Here is a 23,856-nt window from a genome sequence, read left to right as displayed (position 1 = left end):
TATTCTAAAGGTGTACATCTATTTCTCCTATGTAGACCTGCCCCTCTGCAACCAAACCCTCCATTTATACAACAGTGAGTCCATTTTCCCAACAAAGCTCCAGACAAATTTACTAAAAAAATCCATTATTCGTACAGAACTACCCCAGGTACATTAAGAGATCATCCTTTGATACATAGCTATTATTATGATTCTTATCTTTATTTCATCTTAGAAACACAACAACTAGGCATTTTGGCCATCCATTTTGAAACGCACGTCAAATTTGTATTATGTTATGGGGTTGTCCGTCCAGCATAAACTTTTGTATGTCCGTCAATCTCCTCCTACATTTGTCGACCGATCTCTTTGAAACTTGGTATACATTATAATCATGATATGAATTTGTGTTTCCTTAAAAGAATTTTGATTCAACAATTTTTTTGCAAAAGTTATTGCCCTTTGTTCATTTCAGTATTTGATTTTTTGTCCGCAGATTTTCTCCTACATTTTTTATAGCATGTCAGCTAACCACTCTTAGAATGATGCAGATCTTATTTCAATGTAAGAAAGTATATAACACTGTATGGCATTCGAGGAGCGTATATTGTTCCGCCCCGCGGTACTTTTGTTAATTTTGAGACACTTTCACCAGGCTTTAGAACTTTCAAAAACATCCATTCCAGTGTTCAATACAGTAATGTGAAGGTGTAAAAATTATTCCGGTAATTCTATATAAAAAAGTCAAACTGATTGTCTGAAACGGTACAGGTATCATATATCAGTTCCATTTGATTTAATTTTTCAATGAATACTGGTATTTTTTTTAATGATAATTATATCTGTATCATGCTTTTCTTGTTTGAGATAAAAAAAAAGAAAAAAGAGGGTAACTGGAGAAAAGAATGGCAAAGAAGACATTTTAATTGTATGGTGACAGTTAAAAATCCTCTATTGATGTGTTATAAGCTGTACTAGGGCCATGGAATTTCTAAGTATGGATGAAGAACAAGTCTACTTCAATATGAGTGAAACAGGTTTTATTACATTTCTGGCAATTTATCAACTTGAAAAAAACCTGACATCCTTCACATCATAACAGATATCAAAGGCAATATTTATAACAGTGTGAAGATATTACTTTTGGCATTAACCAATCATAATGGTACTTTATATTCATTTTATCAAAAGTTGCAGATTTTGTTTTCAGATACGGATGTTTAATATAATATGCTGTAGTGTACAGTTCTAAACTATTTTCCAGATGGGTAAATATGGATTTTAGAAAGATTTATGTAGGACAACCAGCAAAGTGTTTATGTGTGAGGTTTCATTATTATTATTATTCAGTATAAAGCAAAACAATCTTCCTTCATCCAATGCTGTATTCAAATTCACGCAATCATTACTGCTTAAATATTTTCTTCTTTTCAAAGTGTTTCATCAAGTTGTTTAGAATCACAAACTGCTATGTGATCACAATCCTTTTCAAAACTTTCTTTTCTGTCATGACCTTCAGCAGAGTCTGTGTGACCTTGTGAACCTACATTATCACAGCTGTTAATTATTTGGTTATCATTAGAAAGTTCTCTATCTGATTCCTCCTCATCACTAGAGAGTTTGCTCACTGACTCCTCATCACTAGAGAGTTTGCTCACTGGCTCCTCATCACTAGAGAGCTTGCTCACTGACTCCATCTCCCTACGACCAGATAAATCCTTAAGCTGGACTCCCTTCCTCTGTGGTAACACTGTGTAGAACGCTTTTTGCCAGTCTTTTGTTTCTGTATAACTCAGCAGAATTTCAAATACTGAAAAATGAAGGAATATTTAAGATGTACGGATAAACACAAAATGTCATACCCAAGATTAAATTTTAACATTTGTACACAATAATAACTATAAGAATGGTAATTCCTGATTACACAATACATCTGTACTTCCAAACCCTAACTCAAAACAGCATCTTAATACCCCTACCCTAACCGACCAGCACAGAATACGGATGTACTTTATGGAAATTAGACTTCAGAAGTTGGTGTTCTTCTCTTATTCATTGTATCAGGCTTAATGAGAAGTAAGGGCTGAGGTTTTTGTATGGTTGGTAGTATTTTTTGCTGTACCTTATAATATTATATATGATGTACATACATAACTGAAATGTGGCCAGCATGATAATAGCTGTTTTACATGTAACTTTTTCAACACTGTTTACATACAATTTTATATTAAGAAAATGAAAGTTTTATACAATCCATCAGAACTGCTTACCATGGTTGATTGTGAGTACTTTGCGTGACTTGAGCTGTATGTATTCTGATATTGGAAGCTGTGCATGCGCCAAACCTTTTTCTACTGCCACCTGGTGGCAAAGGCCCTGAAAAAAACCCAAGGGAAATAACAACACATTTGTATAATGAGACATGAAAACAAGTATGTGTTTGTAGTCATTAACAAAAACTTTGAAAATGATAGCTTGACTGTCCGAAGAGGTCATCAGTTCGAGAAGTCTACTTTTTCCTAGTATAGTTTGTTAAATTCATCAGGGTGAGTTTAAGTACTGGTATACATAAACATGTTTACCATAGCGAGTTTAAAGCAGGTATCATAGGTGAGATAATCTATCTGTACTGGTAACTATAGACAGTTAGGATGAAATAATCTGTACAGGTAACTATAGACAGTTAGGATGAATTAATCTGTACAGGTAACTATAGCAAGTTAGGGTGAAATAATCTGTACAGGTAACTATAGCAAGTTAGGGTGAAATAATCTGTACAGGTAATTTTCGACAGTTAGGATGAAATAATCTGTACAGGTAACTATAGCAAGTTAGGGTGAAATAATCTGTACAGGTAACTATAGCAAGTTAGGGTGAAATAATCTGTACATATAACTATAGCCAGTTAGGGTGAAATAATCTGTACATATAACTATAGCAAGTTAGGGTGAAATAATCTGTACAGGTAACTATAGCAAGTAAGGGTGAAATAGTCTGTACAGGTAACTATAGCAAGTTAGGGTGAAATAATCTATACAGGGAACTATAGATAGTTAGGGTGAAATAATCTGTACAGGTAACTTTAGACAGTTAGGGTGAAATAATCTATCTGTACATGTAACGATAGCAAGTTAGGGTGAAATAATCTGTACAGGTAACTATAGCCAGTTAGGGTGAAATAATTTACAGGTAACTATAGCAAGTTAGGGTGAAATAATCTATCTGTTCATGTAACTATAGCCAGTTAGGGTGAAATAATCTGTACATATAACTATAGCCAGTTAGGGTGAAATAGTTTATCTGTACATGTAACTATAGCAAGTTAGGGTGAAATAATCTGTACAGGTAACTATAGCCAGTTAGGGTGAAATAATCTGTGATTGTAACTATAGCCAGTTAGGGTGAACTAATCTGTACAGGTAACCTTAGACTGTTAGGGTGAAATATTTTATCTGTACATGTAACTATAGCCAGTTAGGGTGAAATAATCTGTACAGGTAACTATAGCCAGTTAGGGTGAAATAATCTGTACAGGTAACTATAGACTGTTAGGGTGAAATAATGTATCTATACATGTAACTATAGCCAGTTAGGGTGAAATAATCTGTACAGGTAACTATAGCCAGTTAGGGTGAAATAATTTATCCGTACATGTAACTATAGCAAGTTAGGGTGAAATAATCTGTACATGTAACTATAGCCAGTTAGGGTGAAATAGTCTGTACAGGTAACTATAGCAAGTTAGGGTGAAATAATCTGTATAAATATATTTAGCCAGTTAAGGTAATATATTTATTCATAAAGGTACCTGATGCTTACCTTGTGGTGATTATGGTCCACAAGTCCACCAATGATGTAGACTTTATCAGGTTCAAGGTCAGTGAGGATATTGGGAGAATCACTTGACAGATACACCATTGAGTCTATGTCAAATAGTTCCTCGTAACCCTTCTCTGAGCTATTAATCTGATAAACCAAATAATCATTATCTTAAAAATTTAAACAACATGCCTTTAAATATTTTTCTGTGAATTATTTCCGCATGAAGCAATTTAATTGTTGAGAAATGCAGTAAGATATTTTATTATCATATTTGAACTACGGTAATAAGTATATTAGGCACTAAGCAATTTGGGAAATTAATTTAAACTAAGAGACGTAACAGACAGAAAAAAGTCACTGAGTTATGGTGAAAGGATGTGACCTTCTGACTAGAAAAAAGAGAGACAGTGCTTATTATAAGGTCAAATACAGTCCTAAATTCTTATTAACTTCATCATAACAATGTACTGCTAAGTTTGTAAAGTGAAAACTAGAATAAAATCTACAGTTAGAAACTTCAGAAAAAATAAGCCTAAAGAGACACAAAATTAACAACACTTGGTAGGAGACACAATAGGATTTTTTTTGTAAAAATGTTTTGTTGAAATGTACCAAGTGGAAGTTGAGACGATGAATGATGGACTAGAAGAGATAGCAATGGTTCATGTGAGCTTAAAAAATTATTCAAGAATTTTGGATGATATATCCAGTAGATGCTTTCTTGGTAGGTAAATATTGATTTGTTTATCCACAAGCTAATTCCTGAATTCTTTTAAGATTATTTAATCATGGCTGTATTTGTCTTTTTTCAGAATGTTTTCTGACTAAATGATTTTATACTATCTGGGTACTTACATCCCAATTTATGTAGTCACCAACGCCATCCAGTCGAGTCTTAATCTGGCCATGGATACCACACACATGAAGTTGAACAGGATTGGCTGCCCTCCTGTTGGTAGAATAGCACCATCGGATCTGTTTTCCCAATTTTAGAATGTCCTGTCAACATAATCATCACTATTACATCACCAACATTAAAAAGACTATGTTTTCGATTTCAGAACCTACCCTAATGTCGACTCAATTTTTTGGAACAAACTTATAAAAGTACTATTATACTAAGAAACACGCTCAATACAGGGAATTCAAGTATGTAAGAAATGCCAAATTAATAATTTTGACTACCTACCACCAATTCATATTTAATATCCTCCTCACAACTCATGATAGGAGAGGTCATGTGCAAAACATTATGAAATAAATTACAAAACTTAAAAATTATTTGCAAGGATGGGAGATAAAAAAAAAATCAAGCCCTATGGTGAAAGTGTGACAGAGAAAACTCTATGAGGTTGTCTAACCCTCACAGTGGTAGAGGATTCCAAAAATGTACACTTCAGGTACTAGCTTCAGGATAAAATAGGTATCATTCTAAGCTGAATTCTTTGTTGTTTGTAAACATCATTTACTTCTTCTTTTTCCTGAAGAAATTTCCTTCATTTGATTTTTTTCAAAAACTCAAATGATAAACAGAATCATTAAAATTGTAAATACAAATGTTTACATGGTAAGATACAGTTATGGAAGAATAATTTCTTGTGCAAATGGTTGTTGTATTAAAGACGTTGAATTCCATCAGGTGAAACCCTATACTATTGCATACCCTCTCCTGCATGTAGCTGTCAAAGGAGCAATCAATAGCCACAGACACACGGCAGTCGGACTTGGCCATGGTATTAAGCTTTAGCCTTTTCCGACTTGGGGCAGGCTCCTCTCCTTTCTCTTTTGCATCTCTGCGTCTTTGTTTCTTCTTCTCTTTATCTTTGGCTCTTTAAATCAATACCGAAACAGTGCAAGATAAGTAATAGCCATGGTTGAGAAAATGGTTTGTAAAATGTTCAATAGGTTTTAATTAATCATTACAATTCGTCTTTGATGTTTTTAATAAATAACCAAGTTTCATATGAATCTAAAGCTCAGAAAGTGTATTTCATTACTTTGAGAAAATATGTAAAATCATTGTATTTTTGAAAAACTGATACAATGAACTGCAAGCCCATGACATGGGTCAATGAAATGTCGTGGAACTGGACAGGGTTGTTCACTGGTGACTGGGCAGCTCAGTCAGTTGGTAGAGCATCTGTCTAGGGTTTGAACGGTCCCAGGTTCAAATCTCAATCTGCGCTGTTACAGAAATACTAACCAACAGATTTAATGTATGTTATAATTTAACCATTTTGGTGTAAAAGAAATTGCATGACTTGTTATCAGCCACTGATCTGTAGGGATATTCCCTCTACCGTGAAGCTAACGGCAGCCGTAATCCTATGTACAATTGTTATCTGCAACACTACATGTACTCAACCCAGGTTATAACTCCTGCAAGCACAGGAAGGCCAGGGTTTGGACATTATTTGTAATAGGAAAGTGAGTAGTATGCTTCCACCAGGTATCGAACCCAGAATCGCAGACTTCCTAGACTGATGCTCTACCACTGAGCTAAAGGAAAACCCCTCTAGCTGCCACAGAACAATAAGTGCACTAAATTTGCCTGTTACTATTGCTGTGATAAGTTGTTTTTTTAAATACAGGTGTACCCAAATGTGACCAATTTGAGAGGACCTTTTTGTCTGACTTTAGCAGGTTGGGCACAACGGCTTATATGGGTGCTTTTTTACTTCACGTGATTCCCCATTTGAGTAATACAATTGTTACTCAAATGGGTAACTGTTCCCAAAATGCATGATTATTACCCATTTGAGCTGTTGTACTTAGCATGATCCACTCAAGTGAGAGGCTATTTCTAGCCAGTAACCGGAATGGGAGAAGACTTATATAGGCTTTAGCCTGTTGTCTAATCCTTTCGGAAACAATAACATAAGGTATCTTGAATTGAACCTGTAATGGAACCATATATGAGCAGACGAGTAGTCGAACTGTACCTTTTGATGGGCTTATATTTCAACCAATTCTCATGCTTTTTTAGTTTACGCAACTGCCTTTTCGACAGGTTTTGGACTTCGGTCGGTTTCTCCTCGGTACTTCCGTCTGTAGTACCTGTATTACTTGAAGACACAGCTGTCGAGCTACCGGCAACGTCCGTACTGTTGACAGCGTCAGCGTTTGTTACGGATTCGCATTTACAAGATCCATCTCCTTCGCTGGCTTCCTTTTTCAAATCCATTACTTTAGAAAACAAAATACCAATTATGTGTGATATTAAAGTACAAGTATAACTTTGTTAATCGATATAACTCTTAGGATATTTTCAAAACGATTTGAGCTGCTGTTCACGTTTCTGATATATGGGCGCTGACATATTGATTAACGCGAGATCTCGCGTGACTTAACACGAAAGAAATTCGTCTGCTTTGAGACAGAAGCTGGAGCGGTAAAGTTTCATGTCTTTATTGTTTGTAAAACGTCCATTTGGCCAAGACTGCTTATCTGGTCGAGTGTTATCTTTTCTCAAACAATTGTTTCGTTAGAGGTAATCTTCTATGCCAAGAAGGTCCGGTGAAGTAAGCTATACTGTACAGTAGACACAATGCAATAAGCGTTAGACTTAATTATCTCTGTAAAGTTTTGTACCCACTTCGGCATATCAACATCCATACACAAGTGCCCAGCATGCTGGATCACCACTAAGTCAGATAGCCCTATCTATGTCCAGCCATTATCTCTTGTCAAAACAAAAAGGGGTGTAAACCTTGATAAGGGTTGACGAGTCGGATTATACGTGGCATTAGATGAACAACCCTCCATCAATGAGCTAACCAGTGATATAATGACAACTGTGTAGTATATTTTGAACTTTGCTCTCGGAATGTGTGGACTTTGGGGTCATACAGTCTTGCCGGTTAAATTTTCCCAGAGTGTAGAGGGCTTTTAGTATCATAAACTCACTAGTATGATGACTATGTGGGGAACAGTTGATGTAAAACTTCTCTTGTTACTGGCACTGTTGACTAATCAAAGTAAGTGTTTGTTGTTTATTCCTACTTTTCTATCATATTCAGGCCAACTGATGGGAATAAGGGAACTGAGGCTGGTGTGCAGCAGCATGTGGGGAGGCCGGATGACGTGGAGTTCACCTCATTTACACCATCCAAACAACTTGTACATCCCAATCCATTATACTTGAGATTTGTGGGTTTTATTTTATGTCTTCAGAATAGCAATAAACAGACATAACCCATAACTAAGGATTATAACAGTACAATGTGATTCTGTAGGAATACTTGGCTTATAATAATACTGTATTTTACAGTGTCCCTATAGACTTAAGAGAAACATATTTATAACTGTGTATGTATTGTTACAGGGTGCAAACTATTAGCAATTGTATTACAGCTATGAGGAAACAAACATTTTATTTTGGTAGACATACTGGCAAAGTTTGATAGTAAAAACAGAAAATTGGACATTGGGGCATTGACAAAATATTAACACTACTATTTTGAATGAACTTACTGGAAATTTATAACACGTGTATATTTTTATTCAACTGGAGTTTAGATAAGCATGTCAAATGATAGGGGGGCTTCTGGTAGTGGTGTTCTGATTAATCGACTAAGTCGAACAGCTGTCAGTTAGGCTAACAAACTAATTAATCGAGTACAAAATCCATGATCAATTTTAGTCGGAATGCTAATATGTAGATATTATGGAGTATTCAGTAGACATTTTTCCCAGTTACTGTGTCAAATTGATGGCATCATCACTGCATGACTTACTTTTACTTCATAGCTGCTAGTTAGGACTATATATTACAGATTCAGTGTTTGAAGAGAGATGTATTTCGTATATTATAATTACATGGTATCACTTTTTTATTTGCCTAAGTGACTTGCAACAACAGAATGGAGGATTTCACTGTTTTTTCTATAAAAGGATTATTAATCGATCATGACATTGGTTGGTTAATGGTAACCAATGATCGATCATAAAATTTCAAACCGATTCCCAACACTATCTTCTGGTAAACACAGATATGCTAAAACACTGATGTGCGATTCAATATTGTATTTCAAACAAGAGTGTATACTAATCATATGCAGTAGATATCCCTTTCATGAAGGATGAAGTTCCATAAACTTGTATCTTGGGGGGGGGGGGGGGGGGGGGAATCTAATGCCATGATGGTCATCTTGGAATTTTAAAAAAAACCTCAAAATTTTAGCAAAGCCATGATAACAACTTGTATAGCCAAGAAAATAGTGTGTCTAAAATATATATCTTGGAAAGCAAGAACTTCAGGTCGATTCACAAAATTTGTGAAAAGCCCATATAATTTTAAGTGATGTGAACTGTTTTACATATTGAAACACTTTCTCTCTGAAATAGTATCAACATTATGTGCATTTTAAACATGTCTTTACAGGTATTTCCTTATCACTTGAGAATGGAAAGACTTACAAGTACTCATATGAAACAACCATCTACTTCAATGAATTAAATACCCCGAAAGTGAAACAGACCCAGAAAGATGTAGGGTTCCGGTTGACTGCAGAGCTAGAAGTCACTCCTGTATTTCATGCCAGTGAAACCCAGCTCCTAAGACTTCAGGTATTGTTATATTTACCAGTGATTCATTTTCTTCTCGAAAACTCTATCATTTGAATTAAAAATAAATTTAGGAGCATGCAATTTTAGTTTTTAGCTCACCTGGCCCGAACTGAAGAACTGGAGGACCTAGGGTCATAATATTTGGCCAGTAGGTACCTAAGATGGAGTGCTATAAAGATTCCTCATTAAAATGATCTTGATCTATTTTCAGGGTCACTGGGGTCAAATATGTTAAAAATTTCAAACAAATATATTCCAAGAACCATTTGGACTAGAGTCATGATACTTGAGTATGTTATGTAGGTCAGAAGTGCGAATATTTTTCTCAATAACAATGATGAGGTCAAAGGTCAACCTTAAATGCTAGTCAGGGGTCAAATGTCAACATGGGTTAAAAGCTTTAACAATCTTCTTCACGTTCCATATGGCCGAGGGTAATGATATTTGGCCAGTAGGTACCTGGGATGAAATGCTATAAAGTTGCCTCATTAAAATTACCTTGATTTATTTTCAAGGTCACAGGGGTCAAGTATGTTAAATACTTCAAACAACAATATCCTAAGAACCATTTGAACTAGAGTCATGATACTTGGGTATGTTATGAAGACCAGCTGTGTGAATTGTTTACTTTATTACAGTAAAGAGGTCAAAGGTCAACTTTAAGTGCAAGTCGGGAGTCAAAGGTCAATGTGGGTTAAAAGCTTCAAAATTAAAATTTCAAACAACAGTATCTTCAGAACTTTTGAAGAGATGTTAAAATGTCTTGTGTTCTAGTTACCAAATTTGGTCTTAAGTTACCTACATGTCAGTTTCATATAACAAAAAAAACAGGTGAGTGATACAGGCCCTCTGGGCCTCTTGTTTAGTACTTGCCAACAGACAGATTTTGAAGAAAATTCTATAATCCCCACCTATATTTCAAAATATTTAAAAAACTCAAATGCACTAACCTAATTTCTGATATAATGGAATTATACCCAGACCATTCATCAATGCTGGTATTTTTACTAGATATATGTTTTGTTAAAAGCCACATATCTACAATATATATATTGTATATTTAAAGATAACGAAGGCATCAGTATCCAGTGCATCGAGATCAGGACTGGAGAGGAACTTGATGGTACTTCTGAAGTATCCTGTCTACTTTGAACTGAATGGAGGGTCTGGTGTTGTAGGAACTATTTACGGTGCTGATTCTGACTCTACTTTCTGTTCTAATCTGAAAAAAGGTGTGATATCCTTGTTCCAGCTAAGAGATTCAGATGGGGAGAGACAGGAGGTAAGACCATATACAGCTTTACAAGCATTATTTTCTCAAAGTTAATTTAGAAATTCAAATGAAATTATTTGTGTGTTGTTGTTTTTTTTACAGTGTTTGGAATTAAATTTAAAGCAAGTATGTATCTTTAGTAAAATTACATAGTTATTGTTTCAAAACTCTAATTTTGGTTTAGGCTAAGCTTAAGTAAAGACAAAAATTGCTTCTTTCTGGTCCATGCCCTATTTAACCTTGTATCTTATGACAATAACTTTGATATCTAGCTTAATTACTGTTTCAAAAAAAATCTGTTTAAGTGTTTGAAAGTCTTCATTATTTTTGTGTGTTCCTTTTTGCATTCAGAACAGACATCCATTTGGATGCAGTTTCAGATATGGGGTACAATAAGCCGATACCCCATGGATCAATTTTGTTCATTTCTATTCGAGTTATTATTGCATTCAGTATAAAAACTATCAAAATTGTTTGAGAAAATGATCTGAAATATATTACATATCTTCCAACCAATTTTAACATACCTGGTACCGGTATTTATTTTCTGTAATAAAAGCAATATTTTTTTATAAAACTGGATAATCCCTAAAACAGAATTTAGCAAATTTATCTAATGCTGATTAGTTATAGAAATAACATTATCTGACTTTGGCTTGAATTTGTTTTGTACAGATTGATGTATCGGGGGAATGTGACACCACTTATATGGTGTCTGGGAATTCTGTCACCAAGACCAAACAGAATTGTAAAAATCTGGAAATAGCTGGTCAGTTCAGTAATCCCAACAAGGTTAGTTTACCTTCAATATCAACAAGGTTTACAGAGAAAATTAAAACACAAACACATGGAAAGCAAATATTTAAGTATCGTTGATTTATGTCTCAGGAGGCAAAATATTTTAGAAGTAAAAAAGTCTGTTACAATAAACTAGTGTGTGAAATAATTCAGTAAGGTTAGTATGTTTTGAAATAACGTCATTGTGCAATCTAAACATTATTGCAGATGAAATTCACTTAAATTGTTCATCATCAGTTTTTCTGTTTACTCAGATGTTTGGTGTGACTGTTACATCAACGTCGATTGCTAAGTATCAAACTGGGGATGGTGTTATAGGCAGTGTGTCAGGCATGGAGAGACACATTGTGGTTCTCAACGCCAAACCAGGTGTTTCTACTGTTGTTACCTCCACGTAAGTCTCTTGTACTAAAGCTATAAAATCTGAAAAAGGATTCAATTAGAGGATGCCATTTCCAATATATTGTCCAAAAACATTATTATTTTATGTGAATAAAATACAAATTATCATATTATATTTTCACTGTTTAATGCAATGAATCAGAAAAATATCTTTGTTTGGAAGATATGTTGTTTTAACTTATTCTTAGGTATTAGGAATTGGAAAAACTTTTACCTCAAATTATTCAATAAACCAATAAGGATTTCATTCAAAACATTTACTATTGAAATACCTGTATGCTAATTGAATGACATTGTTCTGTATACCTTTTTGACCACAGGCAAAAGCTGAATCTGTTGAGTAGTATTGGAGGATCAAAAACAGTGACTGCAAGCACAGTAGAAGAGGCGGTCGAAAACATCAATCAAGGTAACACAGACAAGTTCTCCAGTTGAAAACAAAACAATACAACAGATTTTAATATTGAAAGGACCATATTGATATATGTATTATACATATGATAACAAAACATAACATATAGATTACAAAACTGTGTGGGCAAGGATTTTAAAAGTTAACCGCAGATCGTATACAAAACAAAAATAAAAATATAGTTATCGTAGAATATAGTTCTAAGTAAATATAAAAAAAATCCTGTTGTCACATCAGGAATTCAAGTTGGGATAAAGATCTAGTAAAGAGTTGACACATATACTAGACGTTGGTTCTTATGACAGGATAGTACATTGCTGAAGAACCCATGGGTGCCTTGGCAAGTTACAGACCAAATGTAATGATTCCTGAAGTTTGAGAGTTACAATCACTTTGCACTGACAAATTCATGTTTTATTTTGAAGCTAAAGGATACAAACTCGGCCCCATGTTGATTGGCAGTGGCTCAGAAATACAACACTGCATTGAAAATTGTGAAAAAGTAAGTGAATAATTATGGAGATATGTCAATCAACAGGTCACCATGAAATCATGTCTATGTTGGTGATGAAGCACCAAGCTACAATTACACTAATACTCTGTCTATAATCATCACCTCACAAAAAACATTTACAGTACACTGGACACTTTTTGCCAAGACACTTCCATATTAAGTCAGAATAATGTTTCTCTTTATTTATTTCTTATTTTCATTTTACATTAATGAGACAGAAATAGTTAGTTTAAAATTAGACAGAGATGAGATGAGATTCCATTGTATTAGAATCAAATATATAGACCATATGTATAAATTGTATTCTGTATTTTCAAGAAAAAGTAGCTTTTTAGAAATGAGGAATTCATTCCAACTTTAAGAGCTCTAAAAAATCTTCTAAACAAATGGCCATTAATGTCATTTGCAAAAGAGCTAGTATTATGTTGATTTTTTTTGGTTTTTTTTGTTTTTTTTAGCCCATTGATGTCTTAGGAAAAGTTAAAGACTCATTAAGCAGTGATAAACTTTCTACAGCTGAATCTGGCAGAGCTTTTCTGAGGTTACTGCGGTCCTTCAGAGGGACTGGGAAGAACACTATTGAGGAGGTGCTCACCAGCAGTGATAGCTACTACATTGTGTAAGATCAAGTGTATTCATTTTGTGAATTATCTATAGCTTATGCCATACCGTGGCGTCCGTTGTCTGTCTGTCCATCCGTCGTCCGTCAACAATTTCATTAACGACTTCATCTTCTTAACCGCTGATTGGAATTTAACTAAATTTTACTGGAAGCATCCCTAGGTGGTGGGGATTCAAAATTGTACAAATGGTGGGTCTGACCCCCTAGGGGGCTTAGGGACAGGGCAAAAAGGGGTCAACTTTGCTATATTGCTTTAAGCGACTTCTTCTCTGGAATTAGGAGATGGATATCAACCATATTTGACTGGAAGCATCCCTAGGTGGTAGAATTCAAAATTGTACAAATGGTGGGGCTGACGGCGGGGTCAAAAGGAGGCAATTTGGCTATATTGCTATAATCGACTTCTTCTGTAGAACTATGCCATGGACATTGATCATATTTGTTTGGAAGCATTCATGGGAGGCAGGGATTCAAAATTGTACAAATGGTGGGGCTGACCCCCCCGGGCTAAGGGGTGGTGCCAAAAAAAGTTTATTACTTGGAAATGGTTGAGATCCCCACCATTTAACCATATATACAATTGCTGAGTATAAAGAGAAGAATGCACATTTGCTTCCAGGATGGCCCTAGGGTCTGGCCCCACCCTTGGAGACATAGTCCCTGGGCCATAACTTTAAAACGGTTGAGATCCCCACCCCAAAACTATATATACAAATGCTGGGCATAAAGAGACGAATGCAGTCATGATATTATAATAGACCCTGGGGTCTGACCAAACCCCTACAGACCTATTTTCTTGGCCACAGCTTGGAAACAGTTGAGATCCCCACCCCATAACCATACACAAAATTGCTTGGCATGAAAAATCTAATACAGATATGCTACAAGGATTGGCTTTGGGGTCTGGGTCCTTGGATCTCATTTGGAGAATATTTTGCCATGATTGCTTAAATATCCAGGTGAGCGATACAGGCCATCTGGGCCTATTGTCTAAACTTTTGAAAAACATTGGTGTTTGATGTTTCTTGAAAAAAATATTTTTCAAAATCTCTTCGATTTTTTTCTCTCTTATTTCCTGTTGTTGAACAGTTCTTATTTTCACTATTTCTCAAGCAGTACTGGATAGATCTTTCTCAAATTTCATATCTCTTTGCGCATGGTCAGTTTCAGGATTGATCAAAAGTTTAAGCTGGCTGCCAGGTGGCCATTTTGGATTTTGATGATTAAAAAATTGTCATCTCTATTTCTCAGAAAGTATTGGAGGCATCTTCCTCAAATTAATGAGCACAGATTTAAAATAGGTATATACTGCATACCATAGTCTCCAGCTGGTGTGTAATAGATATTGTATTCCCTCACAGTCCTCAGCTCATAGATGTTGCTGTGGCAGCACAGACACCAGACTCCCACAATGCCATGATGGATTTGGTGTCTTTCACCACAGAAGGTGCCACAGAGTATCAAGAAAGGTTGCTTCTAGCCCTGGCATACACCACACACCCAGACACTGCAGTCTTGCAGTATTTTTTGGTATGTGCTAATAGCTGAGTTATAGTCATATGTCTGTATAATGTCCTTTCTTTGTAGAAGTTGATGGCTCAGCCTCTCCCCTCTCTCTCTCTTTATATATACCACATATTTATCTCAATATTGAGCACATAGGTGTATATGTATATATACCTCAATGTTTATGGGCAGTCTACCGTCAACAAACCATAACTCACAGATTATGAAATTTATTAGTTAACAAGCATTTTCATGAGTGTTTAAATGATCAGTTTTTAATTTTACCCATTTACCAAATGAATACATCAGGTATCGTTGAAAGAGAATTAAAGGAGAACATGTTCATTGAAACTCTGAAACTCAACCTCAATGTAGGAAGTCTTGAGCATCACTTATAAGTATAAATTTGCAAATTCCTTTTATTTGATGATGTAAAGATGAACTTGGTGTTGTACTTTGAGGTTATCTATTTGTTATAAGATATTTTTTATGTTTACTCTATAAAATTGTATTAATTTGAGCATACCCAACATGCTCTGTTTCTCATTTGTATTATGTGTAGTTTGATTACATGACGTTTTTATTTTTGACATCCAAAGTCAGTGTACATCGTTCTTGACTTTTAATTTCACAGTGTGAACAAAATCAAATCACCTAAAAAGACCCAAAAAGGACAAAAGTACTAGCAGGATGTAGTCTGCAAGTATTTTGATTTTTACTACTTAGCATTTGGGTGCACATGTATTTATCTGTACAGTGTCCTTACCTTGTAGAAGTTAATGGCCCAGCCCTCTCCCCTGCCACAGATTACCTTTACCCCTTTCTCTCAATATATATTTACTACACCTCAATATATATGTATATATCTGTACAGTGTGTCTTTGCCTTGTAGGATATGATGGTCAAGCCCCTCCCCAGTGAGAGATTACACGAAACAGTGGTACTGGCCCTGGGTGCCCTGGTACACACTTACTGCCAGGACATATCCAGATGTGGTAATCAGGTACAAAAAATGTCTCCTACAGGTCTATGATCAAGGATATCATTTATATCTGTTTTAATTTCAGAAAAGTTGTGAAGCAGTTCAATTTTGTGTGTTATCTATCGACAAACAAAAATGAAACCATGTCAATGTATTTCCTATGAAATGTTGAAATATCTTAGCAAGTATGCAAAATATAATTAAAGATGTCTTCCAACTTTTTGTTGGCAATAAAAACAACCAACGACAAAAATACCCCAAAAACATGGAGTTGTTCACCTTTGTAATTAAGATAAGAAGTGTACCACAATCTGTCTCTTAGTCATTGTCCAAAGTAAAAATATCTAGTTGTACAATTTAACTTTATAACTTGGTACACATATTAAGGTCATTGAGGTGGTGTGCAAGACACAAGAGTTACATCTCTGCTAAATATGGAGAAATCTGCAGTTTTGAGATAAATAAACATCATGATCTGATGATTAACTGCAGCATATGTCAGAATAAAAGTTTGTTGTCATGACAATTTAAAACCTACTTATTTTACAGGTGATAGCAGACTACACAAAAACTGTACGAGATGGTTTAAGGGCATGTAAAGATGAAAACTGCAAGCTGCGATACATCAGATCAATGGGGAATTCAGGACTTACTGATTTTGGATCTGATTTGATAGAAGCTGCAGAAACATCCAGTAGCCCTATGATTTCCATCAGTGCTATACAGGCCTTCAGGAGATTTTCAGAAGGTTCTCTCACCAAGAATGTAAGTAAACACTAAATAAACCTATCTTATTTCAACTTAACCTGGTAATCTACTAAGATCAACAAATGTTGGTATGAATACTGTCATGGCTATTTGATTAAACATTTCATGTAATGAGGTGTTAGTTTTTCTGTATCATGCAAATTCAATTAATTATATATCCTCATTATGAATACGTTCTTAACTTTAACAAAAAATTCTGACACTGTTGATAGCAAAAGGCAGCATTGAGTCGGATGTTCCACCAAAACAACAGGCATTATGACAGCAGTGTAAGGATAGCTGCTGCTGATGTTCTACTGAGAAACAAACCAAGCATTGCTGAGGTCAGGAACATCATGATGTCTGCGGTTGGCGATCAGAAGAATCACGAGACCTCCACATACATCATTAAGAGGCTAGTGGATCTGTCAGAAACAGACAGTTATATAAGGTAAATGTTATAAACACTTCAATAAATCTGTTTCTCAAGTGGCTGTTAGAAAAACAAGAACAGAGTGTCTGCTAGATATGGAGATAAAACGGCTCCTATGCCACTTAGAGCAAGCGAGAACTACATCAGAGGCTTCATCTCCTCACAATTATATTTAGTTAATTGTCATCCCAGTGAAATAAAATGAGAAAAATGTAAGGGAAATTCAAACCATCATCTCTGACTTCTTAGATAGGTGAAGTACCAATTGAATTATCTGAATACTGGCAATAGACTCTGCCCAGAACTGCATTGCTAAGATACAAGCATTTTAGGCTGTAACCACCAGCAGGTATAAAACAAGACATGTCCTTGATTAATAGAATCCATCCCTGATATGAGGTATGGATAAGGTAATTCAAACCCAAGGGACAAAATATTGAGCAGGAGACCGGAGGCTTTGCTGAGGGTCTTTTGCTCAATATTTTATCCCGAGGGTTTTAATTACCTTATCCATACCTTTCATCAGTAATGGATTCTATTTCTTGCTTATAACCTAAAACCTGTAAAACAGCTGATCTTTTTGTAAAGTTGTAAAATGTCTGCATATTACTCATTTGCATATGAAGCCCGGATGGCAATTGTTGATGATGTCAGTGACCCTGACTGACCCCAAAACGTCATAAAATGACGTCAGGAACAATAGCGTGACCCCGAAAGGTCACTATAATTCCCCCGCCAGTCTGCGCGTGTAAGTGATCCAGACCAGTGGGTAGGATAGAATTTTCCAGCACCGCCGGAAATGCGGATATCTCAGTCTAGTATGCAAGAATTATCAATCGAATATCCTTTGCTCTGTTACAGATCATTGTTTAAGCAGATCTTGTCAGACCCCAGTTTGAACAATTATGTTGTTTTTGCCCAACAAGGAAAATCGAGTGCCTTTAGCAGTTATCTCATGGGTAAGTTTTACATATAAGATATGCATATCAAGCTGGTAACAAATAAAATATAGCCGATTAGTTTATATTTTTTTTACAAATTTGCGGGTCATATATATACATGATTCTGAAATTTGATCTGTGTAATAATATACCTCAGGGTGTAATTATTATCTGTCTTGACATTTGGGGTGATGTTGCGAAAAAACGTGATGCTCTCCTTTCTCAATATATTTAAATGTTAATCAGGATAAAGTCAATTTCCTCATTATGTGTATAATCATGAAAATATAGAATCCCAGCTTTGCAGTATAAAGAAGGAACTTTTTTTCTTTCCATTTTTTGTTTTATTCTAATACAATTTATGACAAACAGAATATGTATTCATTGACCTATTTTATTTATGTAAGACTGGGACATCTAAGTGCTACTCTTCATAGCCAGTAAGTTAGAGAGAACGGTGGCAAACACCGACAAATCTTCAAGCTCCTTTATACTTAACAATTATTTCAATGTCATTGTCACTAGTGAATTTTGCAATACCATAAGTTTGCCCTTCCTCAGTTTTAACCAACTTGTGCTTTGTTTAATCAAAATAGTCGTCAGTCAATTTATAAAATTTGTTTTCAAATACACAAGTATTTCTAAATGATATTTATCTGATTTTGTTTGTTTGATATCAAATCTGATGTAGCAACAAGAGAGATGAACAGTTCATATGGTCTTTACCAGGAGAACTCTGGCACTGGAGTGATGAAGAGAAGTGCCATGGTAGTGGACATGGCAAGCAAATTCACAAAACAACCTCTCCTTACAGTAAGTCTTTGGTGTGCTGATTAATATGGCTGTTATAACCCCTCCATCTCCCCATACCAAATAAGGAAAATGAGATACAGTTGTCACTTTGTTTATTTCTTTTTCATTCTCTCTGTTCATTAATGCGTCTGTTACCATCTTTTCCAGCCAAAACTTATGATCGTCTCAAATTATCATAATGATACATTTGACTATCCCCAATGTAAAGGTCATGGTGCAGCGTTAAATGTTAAGTTATTGTTATGGAACTGTGTTGCGTTAAATGTTAAGTTATTGTTATGGAACTGTGTGGCTTTAAATGTAAAGTTATTGTTATGGAACTGTGCGGAGTTAAATGTAAAGTTATTGTTATGGATCTGTGTGGCATTAAATATAAAGTTATTGTTATGGAACTATGAGGCATTAAATGTTAAGTTATTGTTGTGGAACTGTGTGGCGTTAAATGTTAAATTATTGTTATTGAACTGTGTGGCGTAAAATGTAAAGTTATTGTTATGGATCTGTGTGGCATTAAATATAAAGTTATTGTTATGGAACTGTGTTGCATTAAATGTTAAGTTATTGTTATTGAACTGTGTGGCGTTAAATGTTATGTTATTGTTATGGAACTGTGTGGCGTTAAATGTTAAATTATTGTTATTGAACTGTGTGGCGTTAAATGTAAAGTTATTGTTATGGAACTGTGTGGCATTAAATATAAAGTTATTGTTATGTGTGGTGTTAAATGTAAAGTAATTGTTATGTGTGGAGTTAAATGTAAAGTCATTGTTATATGTAGTGTTAAATGTAAAGTTATTGTTATGTGCAGCGTTAAATGTAAAGTTATTGTTATGTGTGGTGTTAAATGTAAAGTTATTGGTATGTGTGGAGTTAAATGTAAAGTTATTGTTATGTGTGGAGTTAAATGTAAAGTTATTGTTTTGGAACTGTGCGGAGTTAAATGTAAAGTTATTGTTATGTGTGGAGTTAAATGTTAAGTTATTGTTATGGAACTGTGTGGCGTTAAATGTTATGTTATTGTTATGGAACTGTGCAGAGTTAAATGTTAAGTTATTGTTATGGAACTGTGTGGCGTTAAATGTTAAGTTATTGTTATGGAACTGTGTAGCGTTAAATGTAAAGTTATTGTTATGGAACTGTGCAGAGTTAAATGTAAAGTTATTGTTATGGAACTGTGTGGCGTTAAATGTTAAGTTATTGTTATGGAACTGTGGGCCGTTAAATATAAAGTTTTTGGTATGTGTGGAGTTAAATGTAAAGTTTTTGTTATGTGTGGCGTTAAATGTAAAGTTATTGTTATGGAACTGTGCAGAGTTAAATGTAAAGTTATTGTTATGGAACTGTGTAGCGTTAAATGTAAAGTTATTGTTATGGAACTGTGTGGCGTTAAATGTAAAATTATTGGTATGGAACTGTGTGGCGTTAAATGTTAAGTTATTGTTATTGAACTGTGTGGCGTTAAATGTAAAGGTATTGTTATGGAACTGTGTGGCGTTAAATATAAAGTTATTATGTGTGGTGTTAAATGTAAAGTTATTGGTATGTGTGGAGTTAAATGTAAAGTTATTGTTATGTGTGGAGTTAAATGTAAAGTTATTGTTATGGAACTGTGCGGAGTTAAATGTAAAGTTATTGTTATGTGTGGAGTTAAATGTAAAGTTATTGTTATGGAACTGTGTGGCGTTAAATGTTATGTTATTGTTATGGAACTGTGCAGAGTTAAATGTAAAGTTATTGTTATGGAACTGTGTGGCGTTAAATGTTAAGTTATTGTTATGGAACTGTGGGCCGTTAAATATAAAGTTTTTGTTATGTGTGGCGTTAAATGTACGGTTATTGTTATGGAACTGTGCGGAGTTAAATGTAAAGTTATTGTTATGGAACTGTGTGGCGTTAAATGTTATGTTATTGTTATGGAACTGTGCAGAGTTAAATGTAAAGTTATTGTTATGGAACTGTGTGGCGTTAAATGTTAAGTTATTGTTATGGAACTGTGGGCCGTTAAATATAAAGTTTTTGTTATGTGTGGCGTTAAATGTACGGTTATTGTTATGGAACTGTGCGGAGTTAAATGTAAAGTTATTGTTATGGAACTGTGTGGCGTTAAATGTAAAGTCATTGTTATGGAACTGTGTGGTATTAAATGGAAAGTTATTGTTATGGAACTGTGTAGCGTTAAATATAAAGTTATTGTTATGTGTGGAGTTAAATGTAAAGTCATTGTTATAAGTGGAGTTAAATGTAAAGTTATTGTTATGTTTGGAGTTAAATGTAAAGTTATTGTTATGTGTGGAGTGTGGTGTGTTGCATAACACCCCAGGTTTATACTCACTTGATCAAAGTTTAAGTCATTACTTTTTGCTAGGTACTGATTTTTGTTTAGATATTGGTGATATTAGAACCGTGATTAACAAATTAAAAAGAAATGGGGGTCGGGGAGGCATACCTTTGTTTTCGTTATCTTTTGTTTGGGCTATGGAGTCTAGAATAATCTTTTGTTTGTTTGTTGTCTTTAGTTTGGACTGTATGCTGAGGGTCTAGCTGCCCTGCTTGGTGATGCTGAAGAAGGAGCAGAGGATGCAGAGGCCACAGCAGGCATGACCCTAACACTGATGGATGTACTACTGCCTTCTGTGGAATTCTTTAGGGGGTCTGGAGAACTCATGTCTGCTGTGTGGAATGCACCTTCTGACCCGGTGTCAGCCTTACAGGTGAGACAACAGTGTTTACCGTGTTTATAAATTTATAAAGATCATATAATGATAGATTGTTATCAAACTTTCAGTTCAAATAAGTACTTTGTGATGTAGTGTAAATTGCTTAAACAAACATTAGCTCTGAGGTATCAGTGTAAGCTTTATGAACAACTGCGCGACTCTTATAAAAGCAGGTCACACATGTTTAATATTAGGTTGTTATTCCATTGACCTGAAAAGTATTTCAAATACCTCATTAACAGATGTTCTCCCTTTCCTTTCTATAATCAGGGTAACCTTCTGCTACAAGATCATGCCCAGAAGTTTCATCTCTCAAATGGTCTAGTGGTGGACCTGGAGGTTCTAGGTGTCGCCTCTATAGACATGTCTGGCAGCGTCAGTATCAGTCTGTGGTATAAAACCTCCCAATCACTGATTAAAAACAGGTACGGCTTAAACTCCAGACAATCATCTCCTCATCACACACATCTGACCTCCAACCATCAACACCCTCATCACACACAGGTCTGACCTCCAACCATCAACACCCTCATCACACACAGGTCTGACCTCCAACCATCAACACCCTCATCACACACAGGTCTGACCTCCAACCATCAACACCCACATCACACACAGGTCTGACCTCAAACCATCAACAACCTCATCACACACAGGTCTGACCTCCAATCATCAACACCCTCATCACACACAGGTCTGACCTCCATCCATCAACACCCTCATCACACACAGGTCTGACCTCCAACCATCAAAACCCTCATCACACACAGGTCTGACCTCCAATCATCAACACCCTCATCACACACAGGTCTGACCTCCAACCACCAACACCCTCATCATACACATAGATCATGTTTTGTGTATTAAAATTTGTATTATAGCTTTAACAAATATTCCTACAACTGAAGGTTTCCCATCATTTATGTTGAATAATTTGGTAAATATCACAAGTAGATTTGATGGTATCCGGTATAATACAGATGTACAATAGACTTGTTGAAGAATAACAAATCTTCAGTGTTGTTTTCTTTGATGATTTTGTATATACAGTGGAGCACTGGTGGTGGAGGGATCAATGAGGCTGGACTCTAGGGTTCTAAAAGCAGGAATAAACATGTATGCAGAGTCGGAGGCCAGTATTGACTTCAAAACTGATGTGGAGTTTAGTGAAATGCCATTTAAAATGTGTTTGCGTATGTCACGGCCCGATGTTTCATTTAGGTAAGACAGTGTGTATTTATATCTTTTCATCTATTTGCAATTCTTTTTACATGTTTTGACATGTTAGTTTCATTTAAAGATTGATACTTACTATAGTTTCAAAGGTCAAGGTCAAAGTCATTGTTACTCAAAATAGACCATTGGGGGTACAGTCCTTATCTCGGAATTCAAAAGACTAATCTTTTGGAAATTTGACATGGTTATACACTGATATGTAAGTGTGCAAAAGGGGTTTAAATACCTAAGGTCGAGTCAAGGTCACTGTTACTAAAATAAAAAGGACATCAGGAGTGGGGGAGTAAAGGTCAGGCACATGGCAGAGCCATTGCTGACCTGTCAGTGTTGTAGTTTCTGAAAATGATAATATAATTTCTCAATACTCTGTAACTTTGTTAGTTAAATGAGATTGAAAATCGAATTACTTCACCAATAGCTTAGCTGTTGTTTTTAGACTGGAAATACCAGCCATTACAAAAGCATTATGTATCATATGTATGAAAGAATTATTACATTAAACACATCACTATACAGTGCAATCTGATTTCATGCTTCAAAATCCCTGGTGTATTTGTTCTATGAGGGAATTTTGAATTGCAAGCTCGCAGATGAAATCTCGAGTCACCTGCAATAACCATAAAATTCATCGACTCATTCACCAGAAATGATGAGATGCTTGTTTTCATTATTGCAAGATATGGATATAACAAAATGTATCCATTCTTACAACTGGCCAGTCAAGCATTATTGTGTACATATTTTGTTTTCTTTTTACAGTCAAACAGTGGAAAAATATGAAAGGTCTAAAAAGATAAAGAAGAGGTACAGAGCAAAACAGCGACGTATATCTTCCTCACCTGGTGTCTCCTACCTTATAAACAAAAAGAACAGTATCCAGTGTACCCTGATAGACCTGAACTAGCAAGGTAATTAAACATTACACCTAACAATGATACACCTGGACTAGTAAGGTAATTAAACATTACACCTAACAATGATACACCTGGACTAGTAAGGTAATTAAACATTACACCTAACACTGATACACCTGGACTAGTAAGGTAATTAAACATTACACCTAACACTGATACACCTGGACTAGTAAGGTA

General features: G+C 35.2%; 2 protein-coding genes across 4 annotated transcripts in view; one reads left to right on the top strand and one right to left on the bottom strand.

The window, feature by feature from the left end:
• Positions 1 to 985: 985 nt before the first annotated feature.
• LOC110447466 (tRNA methyltransferase 10 homolog A-like) lies at positions 986 to 7,277 on the bottom strand. 2 transcript variants are annotated; one of them, XM_021493187.1, is made up of 6 exons: positions 6,744 to 7,277; positions 5,465 to 5,630; positions 4,657 to 4,800; positions 3,799 to 3,945; positions 2,250 to 2,355; positions 986 to 1,789 (listed from the first exon to the last, which is right to left on the bottom strand). In XM_021493187.1, the coding sequence occupies exons 1-6, from the start codon at positions 6,983 to 6,985 to the stop codon at positions 1,410 to 1,412; spliced, it is 1,185 nt and encodes a 394-aa protein (XP_021348862.1). In that variant the 5' UTR covers positions 6,986 to 7,277; the 3' UTR covers positions 986 to 1,409. The 2 variants fall into 2 exon arrangements, with proteins under 2 accessions (XP_021348862.1, XP_021348863.1); XM_021493188.1 differs by lacking the exon at positions 3,799 to 3,945.
• Positions 7,278 to 7,462: 185 nt separating this feature from the next.
• Positions 7,463 to 23,856, top strand: part of LOC110447465 (microsomal triglyceride transfer protein large subunit-like) — a 30,292-nt gene continuing 13,898 nt past the window's right edge. The window contains exons 1-18 of one of the 2 annotated variants that reach the window (XM_021493186.1): positions 7,463 to 7,778; positions 9,185 to 9,369; positions 10,436 to 10,651; positions 11,318 to 11,434; positions 11,695 to 11,834; positions 12,163 to 12,251; positions 12,680 to 12,756; positions 13,227 to 13,387; positions 14,752 to 14,920; positions 15,789 to 15,899; positions 16,428 to 16,643; positions 16,859 to 17,076; positions 17,920 to 18,017; positions 18,691 to 18,812; positions 21,329 to 21,523; positions 21,800 to 21,954; positions 22,580 to 22,750; positions 23,525 to 23,673. In XM_021493186.1, the coding sequence (XP_021348861.1) occupies positions 7,712 to 7,778; positions 9,185 to 9,369; positions 10,436 to 10,651; positions 11,318 to 11,434; positions 11,695 to 11,834; positions 12,163 to 12,251; positions 12,680 to 12,756; positions 13,227 to 13,387; positions 14,752 to 14,920; positions 15,789 to 15,899; positions 16,428 to 16,643; positions 16,859 to 17,076; positions 17,920 to 18,017; positions 18,691 to 18,812; positions 21,329 to 21,523; positions 21,800 to 21,954; positions 22,580 to 22,750; positions 23,525 to 23,669 (2,652 nt within the window). In that variant the 5' untranslated portion in view covers positions 7,463 to 7,711 and the 3' untranslated portion in view covers positions 23,670 to 23,673. The remainder of the gene's footprint in view (positions 7,779 to 9,184; positions 9,370 to 10,435; positions 10,652 to 11,317; positions 11,435 to 11,694; positions 11,835 to 12,162; positions 12,252 to 12,679; positions 12,757 to 13,226; positions 13,388 to 14,751; positions 14,921 to 15,788; positions 15,900 to 16,427; positions 16,644 to 16,858; positions 17,077 to 17,919; positions 18,018 to 18,690; positions 18,813 to 21,328; positions 21,524 to 21,799; positions 21,955 to 22,579; positions 22,751 to 23,524; positions 23,674 to 23,856) is intronic. The other variant, XM_021493185.1, reaches the window with a different exon arrangement.

The sequence above is a fragment of the Mizuhopecten yessoensis genome, unplaced genomic scaffold (genome assembly GCF_002113885.1).
Source record: "Mizuhopecten yessoensis strain PY_sf001 unplaced genomic scaffold, ASM211388v2 scaffold3427, whole genome shotgun sequence".
Classification (NCBI taxonomy): Eukaryota; Metazoa; Mollusca; class Bivalvia; order Pectinida; family Pectinidae; genus Mizuhopecten; species Mizuhopecten yessoensis.
This window is presented reverse-complemented; position numbering and strand designations above follow the sequence as displayed.

What these genes read in the sequence shown, in the direction of transcription:
- LOC110447466 (XM_021493187.1), bottom strand. Translation starts at nt 6,985, where the DNA reads ATGGATTTGAAAAAGGAAGCCAGCGAAGGAGATGGATCTTGTAAATGC. An exon ending in AAATATAAGCCCATCAAAAG is followed by an intron (nt 5,631 to 6,743) that starts GTACAGTTCGAC and finishes ATTGATTTAAAG; the next exon opens with AGCCAAAGATAAAGAGAAGA. An exon ending in ACAGCTACATGCAGGAGAGG is followed by an intron (nt 4,801 to 5,464) that starts GTATGCAATAGT and finishes TTATGTTGACAG; the next exon opens with GACATTCTAAAATTGGGAAA.